The sequence below is a fragment of the Lissotriton helveticus genome, chromosome 4_1, assembly GCF_964261635.1.
Source record: "Lissotriton helveticus chromosome 4_1, aLisHel1.1, whole genome shotgun sequence".
NCBI lineage: Eukaryota > Metazoa > Chordata > Amphibia > Caudata > Salamandridae > Lissotriton > Lissotriton helveticus.
This window is the reverse complement of record NC_136063.1, coordinates 465,014,162-465,037,015: the sequence shown is the minus strand read 5'-3', so window position 1 is coordinate 465,037,015 and position 22,854 is coordinate 465,014,162. Positions and strand designations below refer to the sequence as shown.

At 46.2% G+C, this 22,854-nt stretch overlaps 1 protein-coding gene across 3 annotated transcripts in view; it reads right to left on the bottom strand.

Annotated features, from left to right (window-relative positions):
* OTUD6B (OTU deubiquitinase 6B) overlaps nucleotides 1-22,854 on the bottom strand; it is a 175,308-nt gene that overhangs the window by 56,017 nt on the left and 96,437 nt on the right. For all 3 annotated transcript variants that reach the window (XR_013610508.1, XM_078687055.1, XM_078687053.1), the window contains exon 5: nucleotides 13,956-14,017. Coding sequence is in view for 2 of the 3 variants with exons in the window: in XM_078687055.1 (XP_078543181.1) it covers nucleotides 13,956-14,017 (62 nt within the window). In the remaining variant the exon portion in view is untranslated. The remainder of the gene's footprint in view (nucleotides 1-13,955; nucleotides 14,018-22,854) is intronic.

Below are 22,854 nucleotides of genomic sequence, written 5' to 3'. Positions count from 1 at the left end.
GTAGAGCACGCTACTTACCTGTGAGGGTCTCAAGGCGCTGAGGGGAGGGGGGGGGGGGAGGGGGTTCGGGGGGTGCTGCTACTGCTCGTAGAGCCAGGTCTTGAGGAGTCTTCTGAAAGCGAGTAGGTCTTGGGTCTGTCATATGTGGGTAGGGAGGGTGTTCCAGGTCTTGGCGGCGAGGTAGGAGAAGGATCTGCCGCCGGAGGTCGTTCGTTGGATGCGGGGGACAGCAGCGAGGGCGAGGCTGGCAGAGCGGAGCTGGCGGGTGGGGGTGTAGAAGCGGAGTCTGCTGTTCAGGAAGTCTGGTCCGGTGTTGTGGAGTGCTTTGTGTGCATGGGTGAGGAGCTTGAAGGTGATCCTCTTGTCGACAGGGAGCCAGTGTAGGTCTCTCAGGTGGGGGGTGATGTGGCTGCGGCGGGGGACGTTGACGATCAGTAGGGCGGAGGCGTTTTGGATGCCTTGTAGCCGTCGTAGGTGTTTGGCTGGAATTCTTACGTAGAGTGCGTTGCCGTAGTCCAGTCTGCTGTAGACGAGGGCCTGTGTCACCGTTTTTCTTGTTCCGGTCGGGATCCACTTGTAGATCCTGCGGAGCATGCGGAGGGTGTTGTAGCAGGAGGAGGAGACGGCGTTGACCTGTTTAGACATGGAGAGGGAAAAGTCGAGGATGAATCCTAGGTTGTGTGCGTGGTCGGTGGGTGTTGGTGCTGTTCCCAGTGTGGTCCAAGTATAGGATTTACGACCGCTGAACATAGTCTATGCTGTTTTTGCATCAAAGAGTTGCCACTTAATGGTTGTCAATAATAGGTTGTTCTATAAATACCCATATCTTTTTGAATTCCTCCGACAAACTGTCGGCCACAATTCTTAAGTGGGAAGCATAATAGTACTGCATTACATCCAGACATGTCATTCCCTTATGATCCATAGGGGCTAGGAGTTCCTCTCAAGCCGCTGGCTTTTCTTCACCGTACAACCACCGTACAACTGCCATGAAGCCTGATTGTAGCCCGTTAGTATTCTAGATTACATGCATGCTGAGAAGGTCAAGGTTAATAATAGTAGGCACTTTAGCACCATCAGCCTTCCCAGCAACTATTCGCATAGTACCTTCCATTGGTTCAAATCCATTTCAATTTCCTTCACCAAGGAGAGATAGTTAGAATCCCCATGTATCACAGGCTCTCCTTTCTACCGGTATTGTTTCTTCTAATGACACATTTTAATCCAACAATTCAGGCTTGATGGAGTTCATTTTAAATCACAATACATCTTTTCGAAAAAGTCTCAAATTCTTCCACTAAACTGACATGGATTGGGATGGTTTCCTCCATGTCAAGAGAATGTCATCCATGACCGAATGTAATATTTTTCTCTCACTGATTTAATACCTTCTATTTTTGTATTGTCTCTCATTTAGGCCATTAGGGGTTTCACCGCCCGGCCAAAAGAAGTGGGGATAGATGACATCCCTGCTTTGTACTGCATTTCAGCTGGAAGGGTGCAGTAAGGTTTTAATTTACAAGGATCTTGGTTGCTGGTTTGTACACAGTTGGGCATGATTCATCCAGCCATACATCCTCAGACCCACTTTCCTAAGGTAGACCCAGTCCATAAGAATAAATGCTTTTTCAGCATCTAAGGAGGTGAGGACTGGTCCTCCTGGCACTGCATCTGGCAATTTCAAATGGAAACTTTTCCTTATGATATTGTAGGACTGCCCTTCCCTCACAAATGCCTCATCAAAAGTAAAAGTTTAGCTCTGAACATTAACGTTCGATTATAAATTCCAGCTGCAACAGTTGCTCCAACACACTGTCTTTGAAGTCATTGGTCTGTACCTTTTGACATTTGGACCCGGATTATATACAAATTATCAATTTGTCACGGTTAATTCTCAGCTGAGATATCCACTAGATTGTACAGTAAATAATCACTGATAAGGTGGTTTAAACGATTAATACCAAGGAGGGCAGGATTATGAGCAGTTAAATTATGCTGCCAGAAAGACATTTTCATTCATTTAGTAGCTTAGTAAATGCCACTAAGGGTAATCATAAAACGGAACTAAAAATACTGCGATAAGGGGGATGTGACCTGGGCAGTCAAGATGGTGGACATCCTTGTCAGAGCTACGGCGCTGCCCTTCATCCAAATCACTGATGTTGCTGGCCCCACATACCAGACAAAATCACAGACATCAAGAAGGGGTGCTGCCAGAACGGTGCACCCTGCAAAGTTGTCTCATTGGGAGCAGAGATTGATAGAAGCTGAGGCCGACGATCAGCCTAAACACAAAATGGTGGCAGCACAAGTGGGGCCTAGATTGTGGCTCACTTTGCGCCCTGCGTCCCCCATGACAGAGGCTTGCCAGGGTGATGTTTGGCTGGAGATCCGGCGCAGGCTCAGCGGGATCCGGCTGTAGCCAGGGCCGCATTGAGAAGCAGGAGGGGCAACAATCCACCCAAATACAACCATCCCCATCGAAGGGAAAATTAGATAGGAGCACTGGCTGCCCAAGAGGAGACCTAGGCGTGAGCTCTTCCCCCTAGGATCCGATCTAGCCTGCAGATGGCCTGCGGCTTAAGGGTTGGTTGTGAGGCCTGGCTATCTAGGTTGAAGTTGGCTGCCTAATCCAGGCTGGTGCGGTTGATACCAAGGCGTCAGCGGCCCCAGACAGAGACCCAGAGGCTATATCAACAGAGATGGCCAGACACAAACCAGTTACTTCCACCCAAGCTACAGCGGCATCCTTCCAAAAACACTTCTGTCGTGCAGCGGACCACTGAGGTGGCTCAGTAGCCCAGCACGTTGATGCAGAGGGGGGCAGAGACCTTGGTCGGGGTCTGCATGTGGGCCCGGTAGGTGAAAGGGGCAGCCTGCAGGTGCTGGGGAACCTGATAGACAGGAAATCCCCACCCTCTGAACTTTAAGTAACAGACTTACGAGGCCCGAGCTGGACTAAAGGCATGCCTCTAATCGATCATTTAGGGGGTAGTCCTACCATGCTACCTGCCCAAACTGTCCCTGGAGACATACAACAGGAAAGAATGACACCCCTCTTTGGCCTGGGGAAACTCCTCGTACCCGCTTGCTGTTCTCCCCCGGCCATCCAGGTCTGTTCTACAGCTCCTCTGGAGGTGAGGAAGCAGCAACGTACAGGCTTCAAGGACACGCACAGCGTGCCAACGCAACAATGGAGAGAGGCAAACTACCCGGTCTTCCAAGCCTAAACTAAAATTGACAGATTCACTACTCCTATGCATGAGGCGCTGAAGTGCAGTGGTAGCAGGGGTCCAGCAAAGTGCTTTCTGGGCTCCATGGATGAAAATATGAACTGCGGACAATCTAGGCCCAGAGATCAGCTTTGGACACCAAGATTGGTAAAGTCAGTGGTCCATGTTGAAATTCTTTGTCAAGGTCTTTGCCCCTGATATCCAATCCACCACATTACAGAGGAGTACATTTCAGACCAAGAAGATATGATACTTGAGCCCGAGACTAAGGTGATATGTCTGCTATCTATAACGTGGGTTCTGGAGGAGTCTCTGGAGGAGGCAGAAAAAAAAAATCACTTATGGCGGAGCAACCTCTGATTTGTGGGCTTTCCAGAGGACCAGGATGGCACTCCTGAGAGATTTCTAGAGCAGTGACTTGCTACATGGGTGCCACAGTGGGACTTATCCGCCTGTTCATTGTAGACGGTGCCCTCTGATTGCTGGTGATGCATCTACCCCTGGGTACCCTTACCCACCCTATAATTGACAAAGTTCTTAATTATAAGGACAGAGATGCTATACTCTGCAAAGCCCGAAGCCTAGACTCAATCAAGTATGGCTCAGCAGATATCATGATTTTCACAGACTACAATAAGTGACTGCCGGTGCAACGCTAAACCTTTGAGGCCGTCAAACAAAAACTGTGGGCCCTAAAGGTTCAGTATATGTTGCTCTTTCCTGCTAAACTAATGCAGAAACTGAACTCTAAATCCTTTTTTGAGACACCCATGGCTGTCTCTTAATCGCTAAACGGAGCAGCACCCGCTCAGGAGTAAACCAATCCCACCACTGAGGTGCCACAGGCGAGAAACAGGACCGCACGCAAACTCTATCGCGATGAGGAAAAGTTTAACAGTTCTTGAAAGCAACAGAACCAGACTGGGAGGGCAACAGACTCTTTCGAATCTGACGTGGAAGCCATAGCTTCCCCCAGGGGAAGGAGAGCCCACCAGGTTGGTCACAGCTTTTGCACCACATTCCCAACTCCCCAGCCCTGGGACGGACTCATACGGGACACGTCTGGATGATCTGAGGATCTGGAGGCTGAGCTGCAATCTCCTATTTCATCACAACTTTAAGTCATGAGAGGCGCCCAGTCTCACTTTTAAGATAGCCAGTAACAAGACATTGTTTAAATGCATGGTATTTCCTGGGTGACGTGGCGCTGCTGGCCCTGTTCCAGTACCATCTTCTCATTATTGGTACTGCTTGAGGTTCTCTCTCTTCCTTTTGTTTTCTTTCCTGGGACGATAGATGCTCCAGGGGTGGAAATGTTGTGTGGGGGCCGGAGTTTCCTGCAATATCTCTCCTGTTATTGCAGGAAACACACCTACTAGGCACAAAATGTCTGTTCTTGGTCTGATGCAGCTATGGCAGGATGTTCCATGTGGGCAACACACGAGGCTCCAGGGGGTTAACCATCCTTCTTTACAAACCCTTTTCATTAGTGACTTTATGTGTAGTTACAGATCCCAAGGGGAGATATAGGGCAACTGAGGACACACTGGAAGGTCATGCGTATAACTTTTAGTTTGCATGCCCTACCCGCACCTTTGTGCAGCGACCCTGGAGGCGCTCGAGACCTGCCTACTGGATCACCAACATGATGTAACACTTCTAGGGGGAGCCTAACAGGGTCATGCAATCCTGTTTTATTTTTCGGATATGAGTCGGAGATGAAATGAGAAAAAGACAGGACTTGTCTATGGGTTGCCTGGCATATATGGAACCCCTCTGTCAGAGAGTACACACGTCTGCAGCCTACAAATCCAGATCATGGATACAAGCTCGTTTTACCAGCCACAAATTTGCCCCACACATTCTTCCATGGATCATCTCCGACCACTCCCCAGTTATGCTTTATCTTGGACCCCAGGGGTGTTGGGAAACACCCACTCTGGTGACTTAACGACTGCCATCTGGTAGATACAAACATACTTTGAATTAAATGTGGAACCTGTGGACTCCCCAGGCATTTTGTCAGCAGCGGGGGAGGCTTACGTTAGAGGGGTTGTGAAATCCTTCCTCAGAGGCTGAGAATGGGAGAAGATAAAAGCGATAATCGCTCTAGAGGTCCAGGTCCTCCACTACAAAAAAAAAAAAAAAAAAAGGGTGGCTGGCTTTGGCCCCAATGGCCGTCAGCTGGCCATTACCTCCTCGTCCTGTCTCCCCGTCCCATTCCTTACAAGTGAGCAGCTAGTCTGCTCCACAGAAACCTAGTACCTAGCAGAGCTTTTTGCCCCTCCCCCAGTATGGCGTCACCATCATGTGACAATAAAGGGGGAGGAGTGGCAGAGAAACTTCCTGTTCTTTTTTTTCTGCATTCGCAGTCTACTGATTTCCTAGCAGGAGCTGTTTGGGGGTAAGTTTCTCTCTTTTTTTGTTGTTATTGTGGCGGCCTGCTTTAGCGGCCGCCTTTTTTACTTTTTATTGCTTGTGGAACTACCGGAGGTTCGTTCCCTGCTCTTTGTGGCTCCACCTTCTTGTAGTTTTATGGGGGGGGGGCCTGTCACTTGCTCGGTCCGCTCTAGCGGCCGGCTGTGCCTCCTTTTTTGGCTGCTGCTTGCTTTTGAGCACTGGAGTGATCTGTTCAGTGATCTCGTGGTGCTTGGTACCCATGTTCATGGGTTCTATTCTGGGAAGTGCAGGGGCAGTTGCTATGCAGCACATTGCTTCACATGGAGAGAGCAGTTGTGGAGCTCTCATGTAGTGTGTATAGGTTCTATCTGTGACCCACCTTTTTTGGCCTCATTTGTTGCTATTACATAAGGTGGAGGCGTTGCGCTTGAAATCCGTGTGGGTTTCCCTGCGCAGGTTTGGTTCCTGTTTGCAACGTCTTGTGTTTTTGTGCCTCCTCGGCCTGCTCTAGCGGCCGTACCTCTCAATGCCGGCCTGCTCTAGCGGCCGTTCCTCTCGATGCCGTTCCCAATGCGCCCTGCTTAGCGGGCGGGGTTTTTCGGCTGTGTTTCCTGCTGGGTTCTCGGCTCCCTGGGGATGTTTTTGGGCAGCCGGATGCTTTTTCAGCATCCCCCCCCTGTTTCCCTTGTGGGGACAGGGCCTTGGGACTTCATGCCTTCCCGGGCGGGTCCCTTTTTCTTGGGCCCCGTCCTCTGTGGCTGCTTTGTGCCCTCCTCTCTTGCTTTCCTGCCATGGTGCTGGATGCCTCTTCACCTGCGGACTCTCATGGTTCTCTCGGTGCACAGTAGTCTCTCGCGATGTGCTGCTCTGCGCCTTGTTTGCCTGCTGCTCTGCTGGCAGTATGACGGTGCTCTCTGCATGCACCTCATGGCATCCTTGTTCCTGCTTCTACGTGTGGGGGTTGTTGCTGCCTTTCGGGCTTGGCTGGCTGTTGGTGGGGTGTGGCGTTCCTCTGCTGCTTCCCGCTTTTTTGTCGGGGCGTGGGCCTGTTCTGCTGACATGGTCTGGGCCCTGGTTTTTCTTTTTCGGGATGGTATGGATGCCTCCTCTCTCTTGGCCCTCCTGGTGTTGCAGGTGCACTGGGTGTTGTCCCTCTGTGTGCCACTGCGCTGCTTTTGCTGCTTCGGTTACTGCATGGCGTCCTGCCTGGTTGCGTTCCTGGTAGGCTGGGTCTTCTCAGTGTTCCTGCTTGGGTTGCCCTTTGTGGGTTCCCGTGGACGTGCTTGTGGTCCCGCGTGCTTGTGGCTCCTGCATGCCCTCCTTCTTGGGGACGTGGGTTTGCCTCCCCGCCGTGCCTTTGGGCCTCCTGCTCGGGGTGCTTCGCGGCCCTTTTTTATGGCTGGGGTCATGGCCGGGGGTCCCTGAGGGTGCCTGGTCCCGTGCCCCTGCCGGAGTTGCTGCCCCCACTTCCTCCAATTCCCGTTGGCTTTTCTGCCTATGCCTGTTGGTGGTCGCCTCCGTTCTTTCCTGTCCCGGTGGTTGTCTGTTCCGGATGACTGGGCGGTTCGGTCTGTGTCAGAGGGTTGCCAGTTGGTGTTTTCCTCTCCTACCCCTCTGGGTTTCGTTCTGGCTCTCCTGCCCAGTCTTCCTCTGCGTCAGAAGGCGTTGCTGGCGGGTGTACGGCTTCTGTTGGAGGAGGTGGCTGTTGTGGGGGCTGCTGTTCGGTCCTTTTCCTGGTCTCCGGGAAGGATTCTTCGGTTCGGCGTCCTGTTTTGGATCTGTAGCGGGTCTTTCACTTTGTTCTCCGTCGTCCATTCCGGATGGTGTTTCTGCTATCCTTTCTGCCTCTGGTGCTTCCGGGTGGCTTCCTGGCAGCCCTGGATCTGATGGTTGCGTTTCTGCAACCGAGGTGCTTTGGCTCGTTGGTGCGTCTTGTACCTTTGGTGATGCCCGCCCTCGCGGTCCAGAGTTCGAGTCCTCCCACTGCTGTGTGTGTGTCCCCAGGTGGTATGTTTTGGGGTTTTCGCCGAGCTCTTGGCCCCTCTGGTGGGTTTTCTTCATTCCAGGGGGCTGCATGTGTTTCACTTTCTGGTTGGCTGGCTTCATCGGCCCCCGGAAGTCCTCCCTGGTGCCCTCCCTGTCCCTGTGGGTCCTGGGGGCTCTCTTCCTCTTGGACCTGGGCATGGTGTTCCTCTCCCGGGGGCGCCGGTTGACTTTCTTTCCCGGGTGTCTGCCCGTCTCTGGTTGCGGTGTCGGGGTGTTGGCGTCCGCTTTGCTTCTCCTTCCTTGGGCCAGGCTGCGTCTGTACCCCCTGTTGCGTCATGTCCTGTCACGCTGGGGTCCTGCCTCCTTGGACTTCGAGACTCTGATCCCTGTCGCTTCGGGGATTCGGGCGGATCTCCAGTGGTGGTTGTCTCCACTGTATTTTTCCCGGCGGTTCGTCCTTCTTCCTCCTCTGGCTGTGGTCGTGTTGTCCACGGATGCCTGTGCTTTGGGGTGGGGTACCGTTCTGGGTGCCTCCTAGGCTCGGGTCGGTGGTCCCGTTTCGAGTCCCTCGAGTCCTCGGCTTGGAAGGAGTTGGGGGTGGTTTGGTTTGCTCTTCTTTGGTCCGCTCCTCTCCTTTGGGGTCGGGCGGTCTCGGTGCAGACCGTAGTTCTGGTGGTTCATGCTTCTGTGTATCGCCTTGGGGGCGTGTGTCATGCTCTATTTCTCCTGTCCCGGAGGTTCGGCTTTTGAGCCGAGTCGTGTCTCTTGTCTCTGACGGCGGTCTATCTTCCGGGGTGGGTGATTGGGCCTGCGGCTTCTTTGAGGTGGGTGTTCCCCTCCTCGGTGTCCCTGGGTCTGTCCCCGGTTCTGTTGGATCTTTTTGTCCTCCGGTTCCGCCTTCCTTGGCTGGATCTTTTATGCCTCGGAGGATTCCGCCCCTCTTCCTCTGTTTTGCAGCGGTCCCTCTCGGTTGGCGTGGGCCACCGTTGCTTTCTCGATTCCGTGGGCGGAGGGTCTGCTGTTTGCCTTCCCTCCTTTTGCCTTCATTCCGAGGGTCCTCCGGGAGTTTCGGTTGGTTCGGGCGGAGGTTCTCCTGGTGGTTCCGGTGTGGTCTCGGCAGTCTTGGTTTCCCCTTCCGCTAGCCCTTTCTGTTTGCCCTCGTTGGAAGTTTCCCCTGTCTCCCTCTGCCCTGCGGGCTCCTCTTCTCGGGTTTGCCTCCCTGCGCCGCCTCCGACTGGGGGTTTGACGCTTGAGGGGTTGTGTTTGCTGGGTCTGCGTTGCTCAGTGGAGGTTGCCCAATGTCTCCGGCTTTCTAGGCGTCCTTCCGCCTTGAAGTCGTGTGCCCCTCGCTTGAGAGGTTTCTCCTCCTGGTGTCTTGGGAGGGGTCTCTCTTCTGCCTCCTGTGAGGCCGTGAGGGTGTTGGACTTCTTGCGGGATGGTTTTGTCTTGGGGCTTGCGGTTTCTTCCCTGCGGGCGCAATGGGCTGCCATTCTTGCTTTTCGGGGTTCCTCTGTTTCCTCTGTCTCCCCGTTGGTGGCTCGCCTTCTGGGGTGTTTCTTGCTTCAGCATCCTGTCTCTCGTTCCTGTGCCTCCTTGGGTTCTTCCCTTGATTCTGCAGGCTTTGACGGGTCCTCCTTTCGTGCCTTTGGACTCAGTGGCCCTGAAGTTCCTTTCTGCTAAGGTTATTTTCCTGCTGGCCTTTACTTTTGGGCGGAGTTTTGGTGTGATTGGGGCGCTGATGGCTTCTCCCCCCTTCTTGCGCTTTTGCGCTGACAAGGTCATTCTCCGTCCGAGTCCGTTCTTTCTTCCTGAGGTGGTGTCTTCTTTTCACCGTCAGGAGGATATTGTTCTCCCGGTGTTTTTTTCGGCTCCTGCCTCCCCTGAGGAGGTGCTCCTCCATTCGTTGGATGTGCTGAGGGCTCTCCGCATCTACTTGGAGCGTACGGCTGATTTCCGTGAGGTTGATTCCTTGTTCGTCACCTATGGCCTCTCGGATCTGGGGCTTCGGCCTTCTTTGTCCACCTTGTCTCGTTTGGTCCGGGGCGCTGTGGTTTCTGCTTACGATTCTGCCCACTGTCCTCTGCCTTCTTCTGTTCAGGGTCGGTCGACTCGGAGCGTGTCGTCCTTCTGGGCCATGTTCAAGGGGGCCTCTTTGAGGGACTTTTGCAATGCTGCCACGTGGGCTTCTCCCCATTCTTTTGTTATACATTGTCGTCTTCAGTTGGAGATGGCGGCCTCTGCTGCCTTTGGGGCTAGTGTCCTTTCTGCGGTACATGGTTTGTGACCTGTACTGTTCTCTGTGGATTAAAATGGACCTGTTTTTTTTCTCTACACTGTTTGGTCTGTTTTTTTCTTACAATCACCGTGTGCTTGGGTATGGGCTCACTTGTAAGGAATGAGACGGGGAGACAGGACGAGGAGGTAATGCCCGGTTACTCACCGGTAATATCCATTACTCCGAGTCCTGGTCTCCCCGCCCCATTCCTGAGCCCTTCCCTCCCTCTCTCTTTTTGGTTTTGGGGTGATTGTTTCGTTTCTGGGTTTTTGTCTTTGGTATTCTCAGGAAGTTTCTCTGCCACTCCTCCCCCTTTATTGTCACATGATGGTGACGCCATACTGGGGGAGGGGCAAAAAGCTCTGCTAGGTACTAGGTTTCTGTGGAGCAGACTAGCTGCTCACTTGTAAGGAATGGGACGGGGAGACCAGGACTCGGAGTAATGGATATTACCGGTGAGTAACCGGGCATTCACAGGTCGACACTTCAACACCACTGCCTGGATGAAGTGACAAAGTGAGTCTACAAACAGGGCGACAAATCCGGCAAGGTGTTTACCGCCTGGCAAACCATGAATCCATGACCTGAATGATCCCAAAAGGGATAGCTCTGTAGGGCTTGCTCGTCATGGAGGCCACTTCCACTGCCAATGCTTTTGCAGAATACAAGAACATGAACATTAAATGTGCCAGGCCTGAAAGAAATATCCCAGCCTCTTATTGCGGATATTCCTCTGCTGACTCCCTTTAGGTGTGACCAGTGCAGTTCTTGACTGTCGCATAGAACTTAAGGAGCTGGAGGAAGCCTTCAAGGCAAGGACTCTGGGCCTGGATGGCTTCCCATGGAGTATTACCAGAAACTAGATCAACACATATTGGGTCCCTACTTTCAGTTTTCGATGAAGTTCACAGAGGGAGCTTTGTTCCCAATTTCGATCTGGCCACTATTGTAGTTCTTTATAAGGCAGGGAAACTACCCGAAAACGGCTCCTCCTCCCACCCTATCTCCCTGATCAACTCTGAGTTGAACCTGTATGCCAAAATCTTAGCAAATAGGCTTTCACAATGATTATCCATCTTGACCAATGTGTAATCATCCCCAATTGCAGTACACAAAACTGAATTTGAGGAGTGTAGGTAGCATGTACAGACACCACATAGCTGACCCGGAGGCACTTACGCTTATTGACTTTTAGAAAGCTTTTGTTTCCCTGGACTAGGACTTCCTCATGGGGGTAATTGAATGCTTTGGATTTGGACCCTGCTTTCTTGGTTATGTTCAGGTACTTTATTCCCAGCATAGGGCATAGGTCATGGTCAAAGAGGTGTTGTCGGATCCCTTCCTAATTCAGAGAGGTACCTGGCAGGGGAGTTCCCCATCAACTTTGCTATTTGCTCTGACGATAGAGCAGCTGGCAGCCTGGATCTGGTGCGACAATCAGGTCCAAGGCTTCGACTGTGGGTGGGGGGAGGAGGCGAGGATAGTATGGATGACCGCATCACAATTAAAGTGGACATTATCCTACTATTTTTCTCAAGATCAGCAGAAACAGGTCCCAATTCTTTTATATCCTACACCAGTATGGGCAGGCATCAGGCCTTCGGGTGAACTGGGACGAGAACTTTCTACTGACTTTGTCCAGTGACAGGGGTGTGTTTAACTGACAAGTTAGATTACCAAACCACAAACGTAGCTTCCAGTACCTGGGCATCCACATTTCCCTCCTCCCAGGCCTCACATAGAACCTCAATATGAAACTGCTAGTCTCCCAGATGACCCGCGATCTCTTGCGATGGACAAGCCTCCCCCTTAAAATCATAGGTATACTTGCTCTGATTAAGATTATGAGACTACAGTGACTTATATGTATTCCAGAACTTCCCGCTCCTGATACCTCGGACCTGGTTTTGCATTTCTATGGGTGAACTGGCCCCCATGTATCGCATTCTTCAATGCATACAGTCTACCGGTGATGGAGGTGGCCGTTCTCTCTGTAGACACCAGTGTACCTCACAACTGCTTGTCCTAAATGACTGGTTACATGGGGTGGATGGTCAGACTCCGCCACAGCTTGGTGACCACCTCCCTGGGATGTGATAACATAGCGATGATGTATGGATCGCTGGTCCCCACAACACTACCAGCCACAACCAGGGTGGTATTCCTTTTGTGGAGAACGGCCTAGCGCTGGATGGGGTGAGAATGCAGGCTCACGCTGGAGCGCCCCAATCGGCGGAGAGGCCAAGCCCTTGAACAGGTGGTGCGGTTGAAAGGCTTCGGGGGCTAGGATCGTATAGGCATTTCTACACCGAGTGTGTGGAAGGGGTTCTTCCATGAAACCCTTTGCAGAACTGCAGATGGAATTTCAACTTTCCAAGTCCCAGTCCGTCTTGTTTTAACAGCTCTGTCATGCTCACACTGGGACATATTGGAATAGGTGCCAGAGTTCAATCTATTAAAGGCTAAGATCCTAATAGCTCCACTGGGGAAGAGGTATCTCGCTTATTTACAATTCCTTAATGAGCCCGATCTCTTCCTGCCAGTAAAAGAGGTAGGTGGGGTGGGTAGGCCCACTGGATGACTGCTTCTGGAGAGACGCCAGAATGGCACCCTACACATTTGCCTTGCCATATCCTTTCCTCTCTGAGTCATACAGCTAAAATATCTACATACATGACGCCCTTGAGGCTGTGGAAGGCGCAGAGACGACCATTCCCCACCTTTTATTAAATACTCAGAGGGGGGATTTCTTCTATCCAGAATGTTCATGTGAAAAGACAGCGTGGTATTGGCCAACCATCTTTACAACCTTTTTCCATGTATTGGGAACTTGGTTCACACCTACATCCCGTATAGCTCTTTTGGGAATATTGGAAGACATTGGGGGACCCCATGTCGACATCACCTTGGTGGGTCTGGGCACCTTGCTGGCCAAAACTGACATTGCCCATAACTGGAAATCCTGTGAACCCTTCCTCGTAGTGGTACGCATGGACGGGTGTGCAAAGTTGGAGGAGTCCGTTTACGAAGCAACAGGTTTCCCAAGACAGCACAATAAGGTTTGGGGCAAATGGTGGCGCTATTATGGACTCACAGGGCAATGATCTTGTGAGGACTGCCTATATGTCAGAGTGGTAATGCTGCTGTATATTTGTTTGCATCAGCTGCTTGCATGAGTTTGTTTTCTACAAAAGCTGAAAAACGAATAAAGACGTCACCAGGTTTAATATGGTTGAGCTGTATTTACTGTAGTTGTAACAGAAGGAGTCTTTCTCAAGGCCATTCGAGATTAATTGACAGCATACATTTTCGAGGGTAAGAACCACAGGTGTAGGAATTTGGCAAGGTTGACTCACTCATGCAGAGGACCAGGATCTAAAGATCCAGCAATGAGGAATGCATGGAGGTATACATGGTTTATTGTTTCCTTCCTCCTACTACGCAGATCGCCATTACTGGCTCTGTCTGTTATCATAACCACGAGGACTTGGTTTGGATTTCAGGTAAATCTGGTCAACATTCCCAGTAAAACAGTATTCATATACATCTACAACTGACCTAATGGAAAGCTGCCATCACACTGCTATGTACGTTCTCTTGCCAGGCACCTAACACAGAGAGCCCAGGAAAAACAAATATATGTGACTTGTACTTGAGCGAGATGTCGTGAAACGTCATACTCCCAGATTTTTTTTAAATCACCCTAAAATGAAGTCCTATTGACATCTCATTCTGGTTACAATGTTTTAGTTTTAAATCTGAAGTAGGCAAATCCGGTAAATCTAGAATACTTTTTTTCTACAATATACTACTGAATCCAACTTTATTATAGAGTAGAATATAGTATAAAGTAATCAGATGTTAAATTAACACATACCTTCGTGTAGGCATCTGAAACAGCTTTGTCTTACATAATTATTACATATTCATTACATAAACCAAATCACGAAATAAATTAACTACATTAAATAAACAGCTAAAAGGTGTGTTGGTTAGTGCTGCAAATTTGACAAGTTTCAGTATAACAGCAGTTTCACTAGGAAAAGTCTCCAAAGACATACCTCAAGTTGGCCGCCCCATGCAGGTGTGCTCTCTATGTCATCACAATATTTTTCAAATGCCTCTAGGAAAACAAAGGTAAAAATGTAAACAAGTCAGTCATATTTCCACTAACCTATTTCATTAGGTGAGCAGGCCTTATTTTTATTGTGATTTTTAATAAACACTATACGATTCAGCAGTGCTCCACTCAGAAACAGACTTTCACATTGCACTAGTCTTGTGCCAGTAAAAAAGGTTCACTACTGGTAAGAGTTCAGTAGAATCAATAAATGGAACTCTTGAGTTCTTTAAAAATCTACTGAAGTTCAATATACAGCTTCGCCTGCAAAGGAATCATAGATTTTTTCATCCTCAGTGAAACTATTATAAATACTATTTTGCTCCATTAACAGACACACGTATCCTTATATACTTTGATAAGTAACTAAGCAGAAATGTTTAAGTAATGTCAAACTTTGCTGTTTAGTTGTTGGCTCAGCTCACTTGTCTTGAAGGTAGACTCAACATATAAGTACCTTAAGATAAAAAAGGATCATCATGAATACCATCAATAAATGTGGTGGCCAAAAAGGATGTGTCTGGCAGGCTGATTATATGGTACGTCTATGTGGCTATTGTGTAATCTTTGGAAAAGCATGCTAACTGGACCCAGAAACCACAGGAACCAGGCTGTACTGTGTCCCCCAATAAGTCCTATTTCTAGGCACTCTCATATGGTCGAATACATTTGTTAGCATATGTGAGAGCATGTTAAAAAATATAAGCCCAGGGTGATCTCAAAGTCTCCCCTGAAGATGAGGCAAATGCTGTAAACAGATACTCTGTGAGATTCATCTGTTTACAGAATGCAAAATGAATTGCATTCTATTGGCTCAACCCCAGAAAAACTTTGGAAAGGTGGCAAACTCTTCCACTTTTGATAATAGGTAGGGTAGCCCTAATTAAAATGTGATTTCTACCTCTTTTTATATTTATTAATAATTATAGTTCTTAATGTTCCTTGTAAAGTACAAGCTAGATAATTTTCACAGCATAAATTACTTGAATGACTAAAACCACAATTAAAACTAGCCAAGCTGCGAATAGATCAGGAGAAAAGAAATATCCATTTTAAATTTCTATGATACATATTTGCAACACAGAGATTGCACTAAATTAGGTATCAACTTAAAGTTAAGGGCTATTAAGTAACAGGACAAAAAAGTCTTTAAATTTACTAACAATTATTTTCGGAGGCATTTGCTATACATAGAAACAGATACATGGTAGTTGCAAAAAGAACAAATCATGAATTTTATATACATAAACTGCTTTTTAAATTTCTGTACACACCCCAGAAAGATCTATCCACAAGATATATTTAATGCTTTATTTGAAGGAGTGAAAGGTATCTGTTTTGGGTATAGGAAACAAGATGCACATAAAGACTAGCTGGGAGACATTTCAGTAAATGGAAAAAAAGAGGTTCGAGTAGATATCGCACATAGTACGTGAACAGACATTTTCCAGTATTCTCTCGAAACGACTTTGCTGTGCTGTCTTTAGACACATGAAATGTTGTGCTAAGTAGATGTTTTAAAATACACAGAACATACTAATAATATCAACTCCAGAATCTCGCCAAATTGGTTTTGGTGTCTGACGGATGGCAGGGTCCTGGCATGGTTCTGGGCAAGACTTGCACTTTTCATGGACTGAGATTTGTAAAATTCTCAAGTTAACTGCCACATTCATTTGGATCCACAAATAAAGTTATTAAGCTCAGCAATGTGCATAGTTTGTATTTATTGTGATGTTAATTGCATGGTCATTGATTATGCAGTAATGCAAATTAGTACAAGTTCCAACTTCTCAGTAATGAATAGATAAACCGCAGATTGATAATCAAGTTGAATCCTTGGATGCTACAAAAACAAGCTGTTACAGAAAATTTAACGATTTGTAAACATGTGCCAATTTATATTAAGTGAATGAAATGATGTATTTGTAATGGATTGATTTAAATTAATAAACTGCGGACAGTGAAAAGTAGCAGGTGGCGTGACATTCTGAACACTCTACACTCCGTATGAAAGGCAGCAGAACTAGGATTGAGTCCCAAGTACGTTTGCGGGTTTAAACAAGAATGGCAGATCGTTCAGTGCAATGTGAGACTGTTTGGTTTTCCCAAGTCACCTTCATTCACAAAAAAGCATATTCAAACAGGTCCACGTAAGACCTGGGACAACCAACAGCTGGACCAGTTGCCTATTCGAGATTGCAGGCAGGGAACCAGAACAGGTGCCTTAACTGAAGGAGGAGGAAAATCAGCCATATATAAGGAAAATAATGGTGGGGGTAGATACATATCCTTGCTGAAGAACATGTTCTGTGCCAGTTTTCAAGCAGGGTTCAATTTGTTGATCTAAGCAGAACTCCAGTATCGGTGAGGAATTTCATGATTAATTTCAGAATCTCAGTTGGAATTGTCCAAGCTGAAAGCTTAGTCTATATGATCTAGAAATCTACTTTATCGAGCGTGCATGATTAGGTAATAAATGCTGTTCTGACCTTTACGTTTATTTTAGGTTACGCTCCACAGTCAATTTCAATCCCAATGAATAATCTTTTATGCTACATTTGGCCCTAAAGCCACTTTGGTGGAAAGTGATTAATTGGTTTTAAGTAACCCAAACCTGCAAGTAATGAAGTATAATTCCAGATATCTCATCAGGAACTTGGGCCGAAGAGGCACAGAATTTTTATTCATTCTGAGGACCAATGCAATGTCAAAGGTGGTACATTCTTGTATAGGCTTCAAACCGTAGCATTATAGGAGGAGGGATAAAGACTATACAAATTTTGAATATGTTCATACCACTATTGCTTGCTAATAGGAATACATTTCTAGGCATAACTTTTGCCAGTTACCCAGGCCACTATTTGACAAAATGACCACCAGGTATCAGTTTGTAAGGGTGGATGTATATCGTGTCAATTTCACGCTTCCATTAAATAACAGGATTCATTCTTCATCAAATTATTCAATAAATTATTTATACGACAGACATAAATCTTATCACTGCGTCCAATTTCTAAAGTGGAAATCAAACCACTAAAAACACATGTTAATAATACCCTTCAAATAAGAACTAACAACTGTTAATGTTGTACCAAATCAATTCAAATTGTATAACTTTGTTTTATAATATTTAAATAACAACACACTAGGGACCAAAGGCATCCTGTCCTTAGTACAGGTAAGTAATATTTTACCATAATGAGCATATGCCCACATAAAAGGGTAACGTTTATTAATTTATTTATTTTGAGAGTTTTCTATAGCGCGAACCAGACCCAAAGTAGGGTAACGGAGCGCTTTACATAGTGAGCAAAGTATGAATAGCACATTTAGTAAAAACATGGCATACAACAACATAGCATACAAAGTAACAACATAGCATAACAGAGTTCGGGGATAAAAGCAGAGTAGAGAATTGTTCTGAGCAATAAAAATCAATTTGAGATTGTGCACGTCTTAGCTTCGAAAATTTGTATAAGAATACTTTTGTATAAGAATCCATGGTTCATGATGGATAAACACACACAATCAATCAATGATTGATCGGCAACTGAATTTGACCCTCTCTTTACCCAAGAAGGTAAGTCAGCATGTTCACACTGAGGTCTACTATGCAAGACGGTTAAATTCCTTCTAATGCATAATCTAGCACTTGATGACATGCTGGTCAGCTTGCTGGCTAATAGTAATACAGCTTCCAATTCTGGATATTTAATTTATTCAAGTGTTATAAGTCCATTGGCTGGTTTACATAAGTTCACAAATATATGGACGGTGTAACCCGAACATTCAAGTCACCCAAACTACAGACAATGGTTTATGGAAGTTGCACATAAATATCTTGAATAGTTTTCATTCTTGCAGAAAAAGCCCCAGATTATTTGTGCATGGGAAATGTAACCATTTAACGATAATAAATCCACATTTATTATATTGTGAGAAAGTAGAGAGTCTACGAGAGCAAGTGATTTTAAATGCTTGAGAAAGATGTTCAAACAGTTCTGAGTCGCACTGCAGCACTACATATGTTAGTTAGTTGATATTACTTCAACTTGAAAATGTGAAATGTTGTGTAATTCAAAAACAGCCAAACTGAAACTTGGCTTGAAAGATATTGCAATATACTTTTAGCCTATGTAGGGTTAGTAATATATTATTTAGAGGTTGATATTTACTGTTCTTTTTAACTGTGAGCAAATCCATAATGACAACATTTTTATAGGATATCGTTCCTATATTCTTAAGTAAAGTTATATATGAAAACATTACTTAGAACAAACGTGTGCAATTTTCATGGAAGATTAAAGACAACTTTAGATATGTTACATCCGGTCCAGATTTGATTCATTTGATTACAGCCACATCTTTAAAGATCAGGATGCATTAACCAGATCATGCAAAACAAAACTGGAGACACCAGTACTTTGGGGGCGGTTCACAGAAGCGACCACGAGAATGACTATGCAGTATTATGACCATGTGTATCTGCAATGGCTCAGAATTAGCCGTTCCTGGTGCAGATTGTTAAGCAGACCGGGCCAGGCGTGGTTTTGTTTCCCCGGTTTGTTCCTGGACAGGCCAGACTGGACCAATTCCCTGCCACAAGGAGTTCCAAAGTCTGGCCCCTGCAAACCTATGCTCCACCTCCTATTCCTGAGCTGCACCATTCTGTTGCTACATCTACAGATGGTGCCAGCAGTCAAGTTCTCAGACAGTAGAGGTATAGCTCAACCCCAACTGCACACAAAAGTCTCACATACACACAGTTGCTTAAGTAGCTCAAACCTCTGGCAGGAGTGAGAGCAGCGGTCTAGGCAGGGACAGAGCTATAGAGTGTTGTCCTGCTCTTTATACAGGGCAATCAATCTACCCATGACACTCAATTGGCATTCTTGTTTGGGAGTTCAAAAAGGTCGCCTATTGCATGAGTAATAGCAAACATTTCCCCGGGGGGGGGCACAAAGTGCTGTCTAGGACATGCCCGAGGGCCGCACTTATGCCAGCAGGGGGAGGGTTGAAGTGATGAAAGGGGGCGTAGGGGTAACGTGAAGCAGATGCATGGTGTGGACAACAAAATGAGGCCTGTCTGCCACCAACGCTCTATTCTCATGCACCAGAAATTAAAGTCAAAGCATTACCTTCTAATGTAAATCCTGAGAGGGAAAGAGATACTCATCTGGTGGCTGAATTGCGAAATGTGAAACCAGAAAACCTGGTATGAGTCCTGGCTTACCCACTTGACCAAATTGTGTGATCCTAGGCAATTGGTTAACTTCACTTTGTCTCCTTTTCATTACCACAAATAAGAGCACCTTGAAATACAGGAGTTCAGGATGTGTGCTGTACAAAACTGTCTCTTGGGTTTTATTTAATAAACTAGAATGTTCCATTTATTTAACAGCCAAAGCTACACACGAGGTGCACGTGGCAAATGACTTGCCTAGTGCTTCACTAATGGCATTTGTTTTCAAAATGGGGGTGTCATGAATGTCTCCAAGTGATAGTTTTCAAACTATCACTGCTAATAAACGCTCATGCATGTTCATAAAATACCCATTTTTGAGGCTTGCAGAGTTTATACATTTTTTTCCACGTTTAGTGCAAGATTTCTTTAAAACAAAAGGTGTTCCTAAAGATAAGTGGTCTAGGAGACTTTCGTTGCTTCTTTACTTTTACTTTAGTTTACGTGTAAATAATGTATGCCCGTTTCACAGCTTTCTGAATGTTCCTGCTCTGACAAGTGAATACCAGCCCAGCACTGCTGTTCACCATGGAGATGCAATTAAAATGTCAGGAGGGCTGCAGGTGTCCCCTGGGCCGAACTTAGAGTATTCTTGGCCTATTGCTTGTATTCTACCCTAGGATAGACCACTGACAACTTCCTTGCTGGAGATCCTGCTCAGCTCCAGCCAACATATGTAACTCACCTGTGTTTCTGCAACTTTCTGCACAGGTCCTGCTAGATTCAACATACATTCATAAGAGCCTATGACAAAACTGTGATACTCCCTTCAACTACCATGAAGAATGCCTCCGATATGAGCTCTAGTATCCTGAAAGATCACTTCACAGGAGCCCAAGCTTCTTCTGGACGAGATGCATTTAGAATGTCAAATGGATGGTCCATGAGGCCAAGGTCTACCTAGATTAGCTGCCTCACATTCATTATGGACCATTTCCCAAGTTCAAATTATGACATACCTCTAACACTACTTGAAAATGTAGTGCAACATTTACCACTCAGGTCATCAGCTCTTCTTGGGAACCACAGAAAAGAAGAAAATATTAAGTGAGGTGGGACAGGATTTCAAATGGTGCAGACTGATTTAATTCCTACTGTATAAGCAAGTGGAGTAGAAGGAGGCTGGAATTAGAACAATTAAAAGCCCTGGCTGGAACAGAAACCTCAGAAAACAGTTTACATCTTCAGAGTCATTACACTAACATGGAAATGTAACAATTCATCAAATATGTTGGTGGTGAAGGAAGAAGCAGGCAGTGAGGCGAAAGAATCTCCTCAAACTACTATGGATGTACTGCAATCTAAATGCAACAATGTCCAAGAGCACAAACCTTGTACTCAGGCTCCAGAGGGAGCGAAGCACTCTTGCATCTCTCAATACTTCTACCAATGGTCAACTACACTATAATATGAGCCGCAGTGGCAGAAACGGGGGAACAGAAATGGAATCAGAGAGAAAAGAGACACACTGGATGTCATCACTCTGGCGCATCACTTCAGCTGGGCACATAGTGGTCTTTCTAAAGGAAATCTTGAGTAACAGCCATAACAGACCAGCACTAACAATAGTGAATGGATATAATTGTCTGCCGTCTATTTCCAACTCTGAGGCTGTTCAAATTCTAATTGACATTAACCTTTTTTAGGTCGAAGCAGGGGTCCCTTTGCCATTCTACTGATCTAAATCTCAAAAATACGCACAAATTAGACTTTTTTTCCCCTTTTCTTTTCTCCTTAAAAATATCGGACTTTGAAAACCCAGTCGTCCTTAGTGTAAGAGCCAGCTTTTAAAGCCTCACTTAATATTTTTTCTTTCAATGATTACGTCTTAACATTTATCAGGATTCTCCTAGGATTTTTGCTCTGTTTTCCTTTTCCAAAGGGGTCTCAGTGGACCCTCTGTATATCCTCAGCTAGATCTGTCGTTTTTATCCCTGGGAGGTGTTCCTGGAGTAACTTTCACAAATCCCTTAACATCCTCCCCTTCCAATCCCTCCCTGGGATATTCAAGACCCTCAGGTTATTTCTTCTCACCTGGTTTTCTAAGGAATCAATTTTATCCCTGAGGTCCTTATCATTTATCTTCTCCGGGGGAAAATGATTACGTTTAGTGGCTTTCAAGCATAAGGACACGAGGAATAGAATCGATTAGTTGGAAAACGAAACACAAAACTTAGGTAGGAGATTAGTAGGGGGATGTGATCCCACAAGAAGCTAATGAAATAGCGAATTAAATGGAAGGAAAAAAAAGGAGGCCTTATCGGAATTCCTAGACGCCATAGTTAGGAATAAATGGGAAGTTAGTACACTGGCCCACTAGGAGTATGGAGAGTGATGTGGCAAAATGCTTGCGTGGAAAACCAAGACCGAACAGACTCAAAATAAGATCCCAAGTATTCAGGCAGAAAATCAGACCGAAAATCAGACAGACCCCCCACTTCAGAAGATGCAGAAATAGAGTTGGCACTCAGAAAATTCTTCGAGTCCCTGTATTCAGCAGAGATAAGACCGTCGGCAGACTAACTAAATAGCTACCTAAAAGATATAACGCTCCCAACCCTGACGCAAGTACAAAATGAGGCTATTCATGCTGAAATCACGATGGAGGAGGTAGCAAATGCAATAGATAATCTAAATGAAGGCAAAGCTGCAGGCCCTGATGCAATTCCTAACAAAATATATATTTTATTAAAAGAGACCTAGGTGCAACCCTTAACAGTACTAATAAATGGCATTTTTAGAGAAGGACAAGAGCTGCCGATTTCTTGGAATGAGGACTATTAGCATACTATTTAAACGAGGGAAGGACCCGAAGAGATGCAAGTCCTACAGGCCGATATCGTTGTTAAACAGCGATTACAAAACCTACACTCAAATTTTAGCAAAGCGGTTGGGACAAGTCTCCGACCAGCTGATACACCAAGATCAAAAAGGTCTTATTAAAGGAAGACAGATCCAAGAACTAACACATGAATTAATCAGTGCAATCGATGTAGCAACTCAAGAGAAGGCCCCTCTCTTAATAATTACTTTTGACGCAGCCAAGGCCTTTGATAGGGTCAGTTGGCCATTCCTCCATACTATATTGGAAAAATATCATTTGGGAAGAGTATTCTTAGGGGCCTTAAAAACCCGGTTTAAACATTCACCAGCTAGGGTTCTAGTGAATGGTAACTTAACAGAAAAAATCAATAGTAACAGAAGCAGTAGACAGGGATGTTCCCTCACCTCCCCCATGCTGTCCAATCTTTATATTGAACCGTTGGGCAGTGTTCTTAGGGCTAATCAAGAGATAACTCCTTTTAAATATCAAGGGTGGCATTATGTGCCAATGACCTGATGATCTTCACTAATAATTTTTTTAAATCAATGCCAGTAATAGAGAATATCCTAGGTCAGGTAAATTATCAGGTTACTCAGATAACCAATCTAAAACAGAAATAATAGAATGGAACTTCAAAAGTCACAACCCTATGGTGAAAGAAAGGATATGCTATTTAGGTGTGAAAATAGTGAAGAATATTAACAAAATAGCCCCGATAACATTTGCAAGTTAGGGGCTTGCTGAAAGTATGTGAAGGGGCCTCCCTCTGTG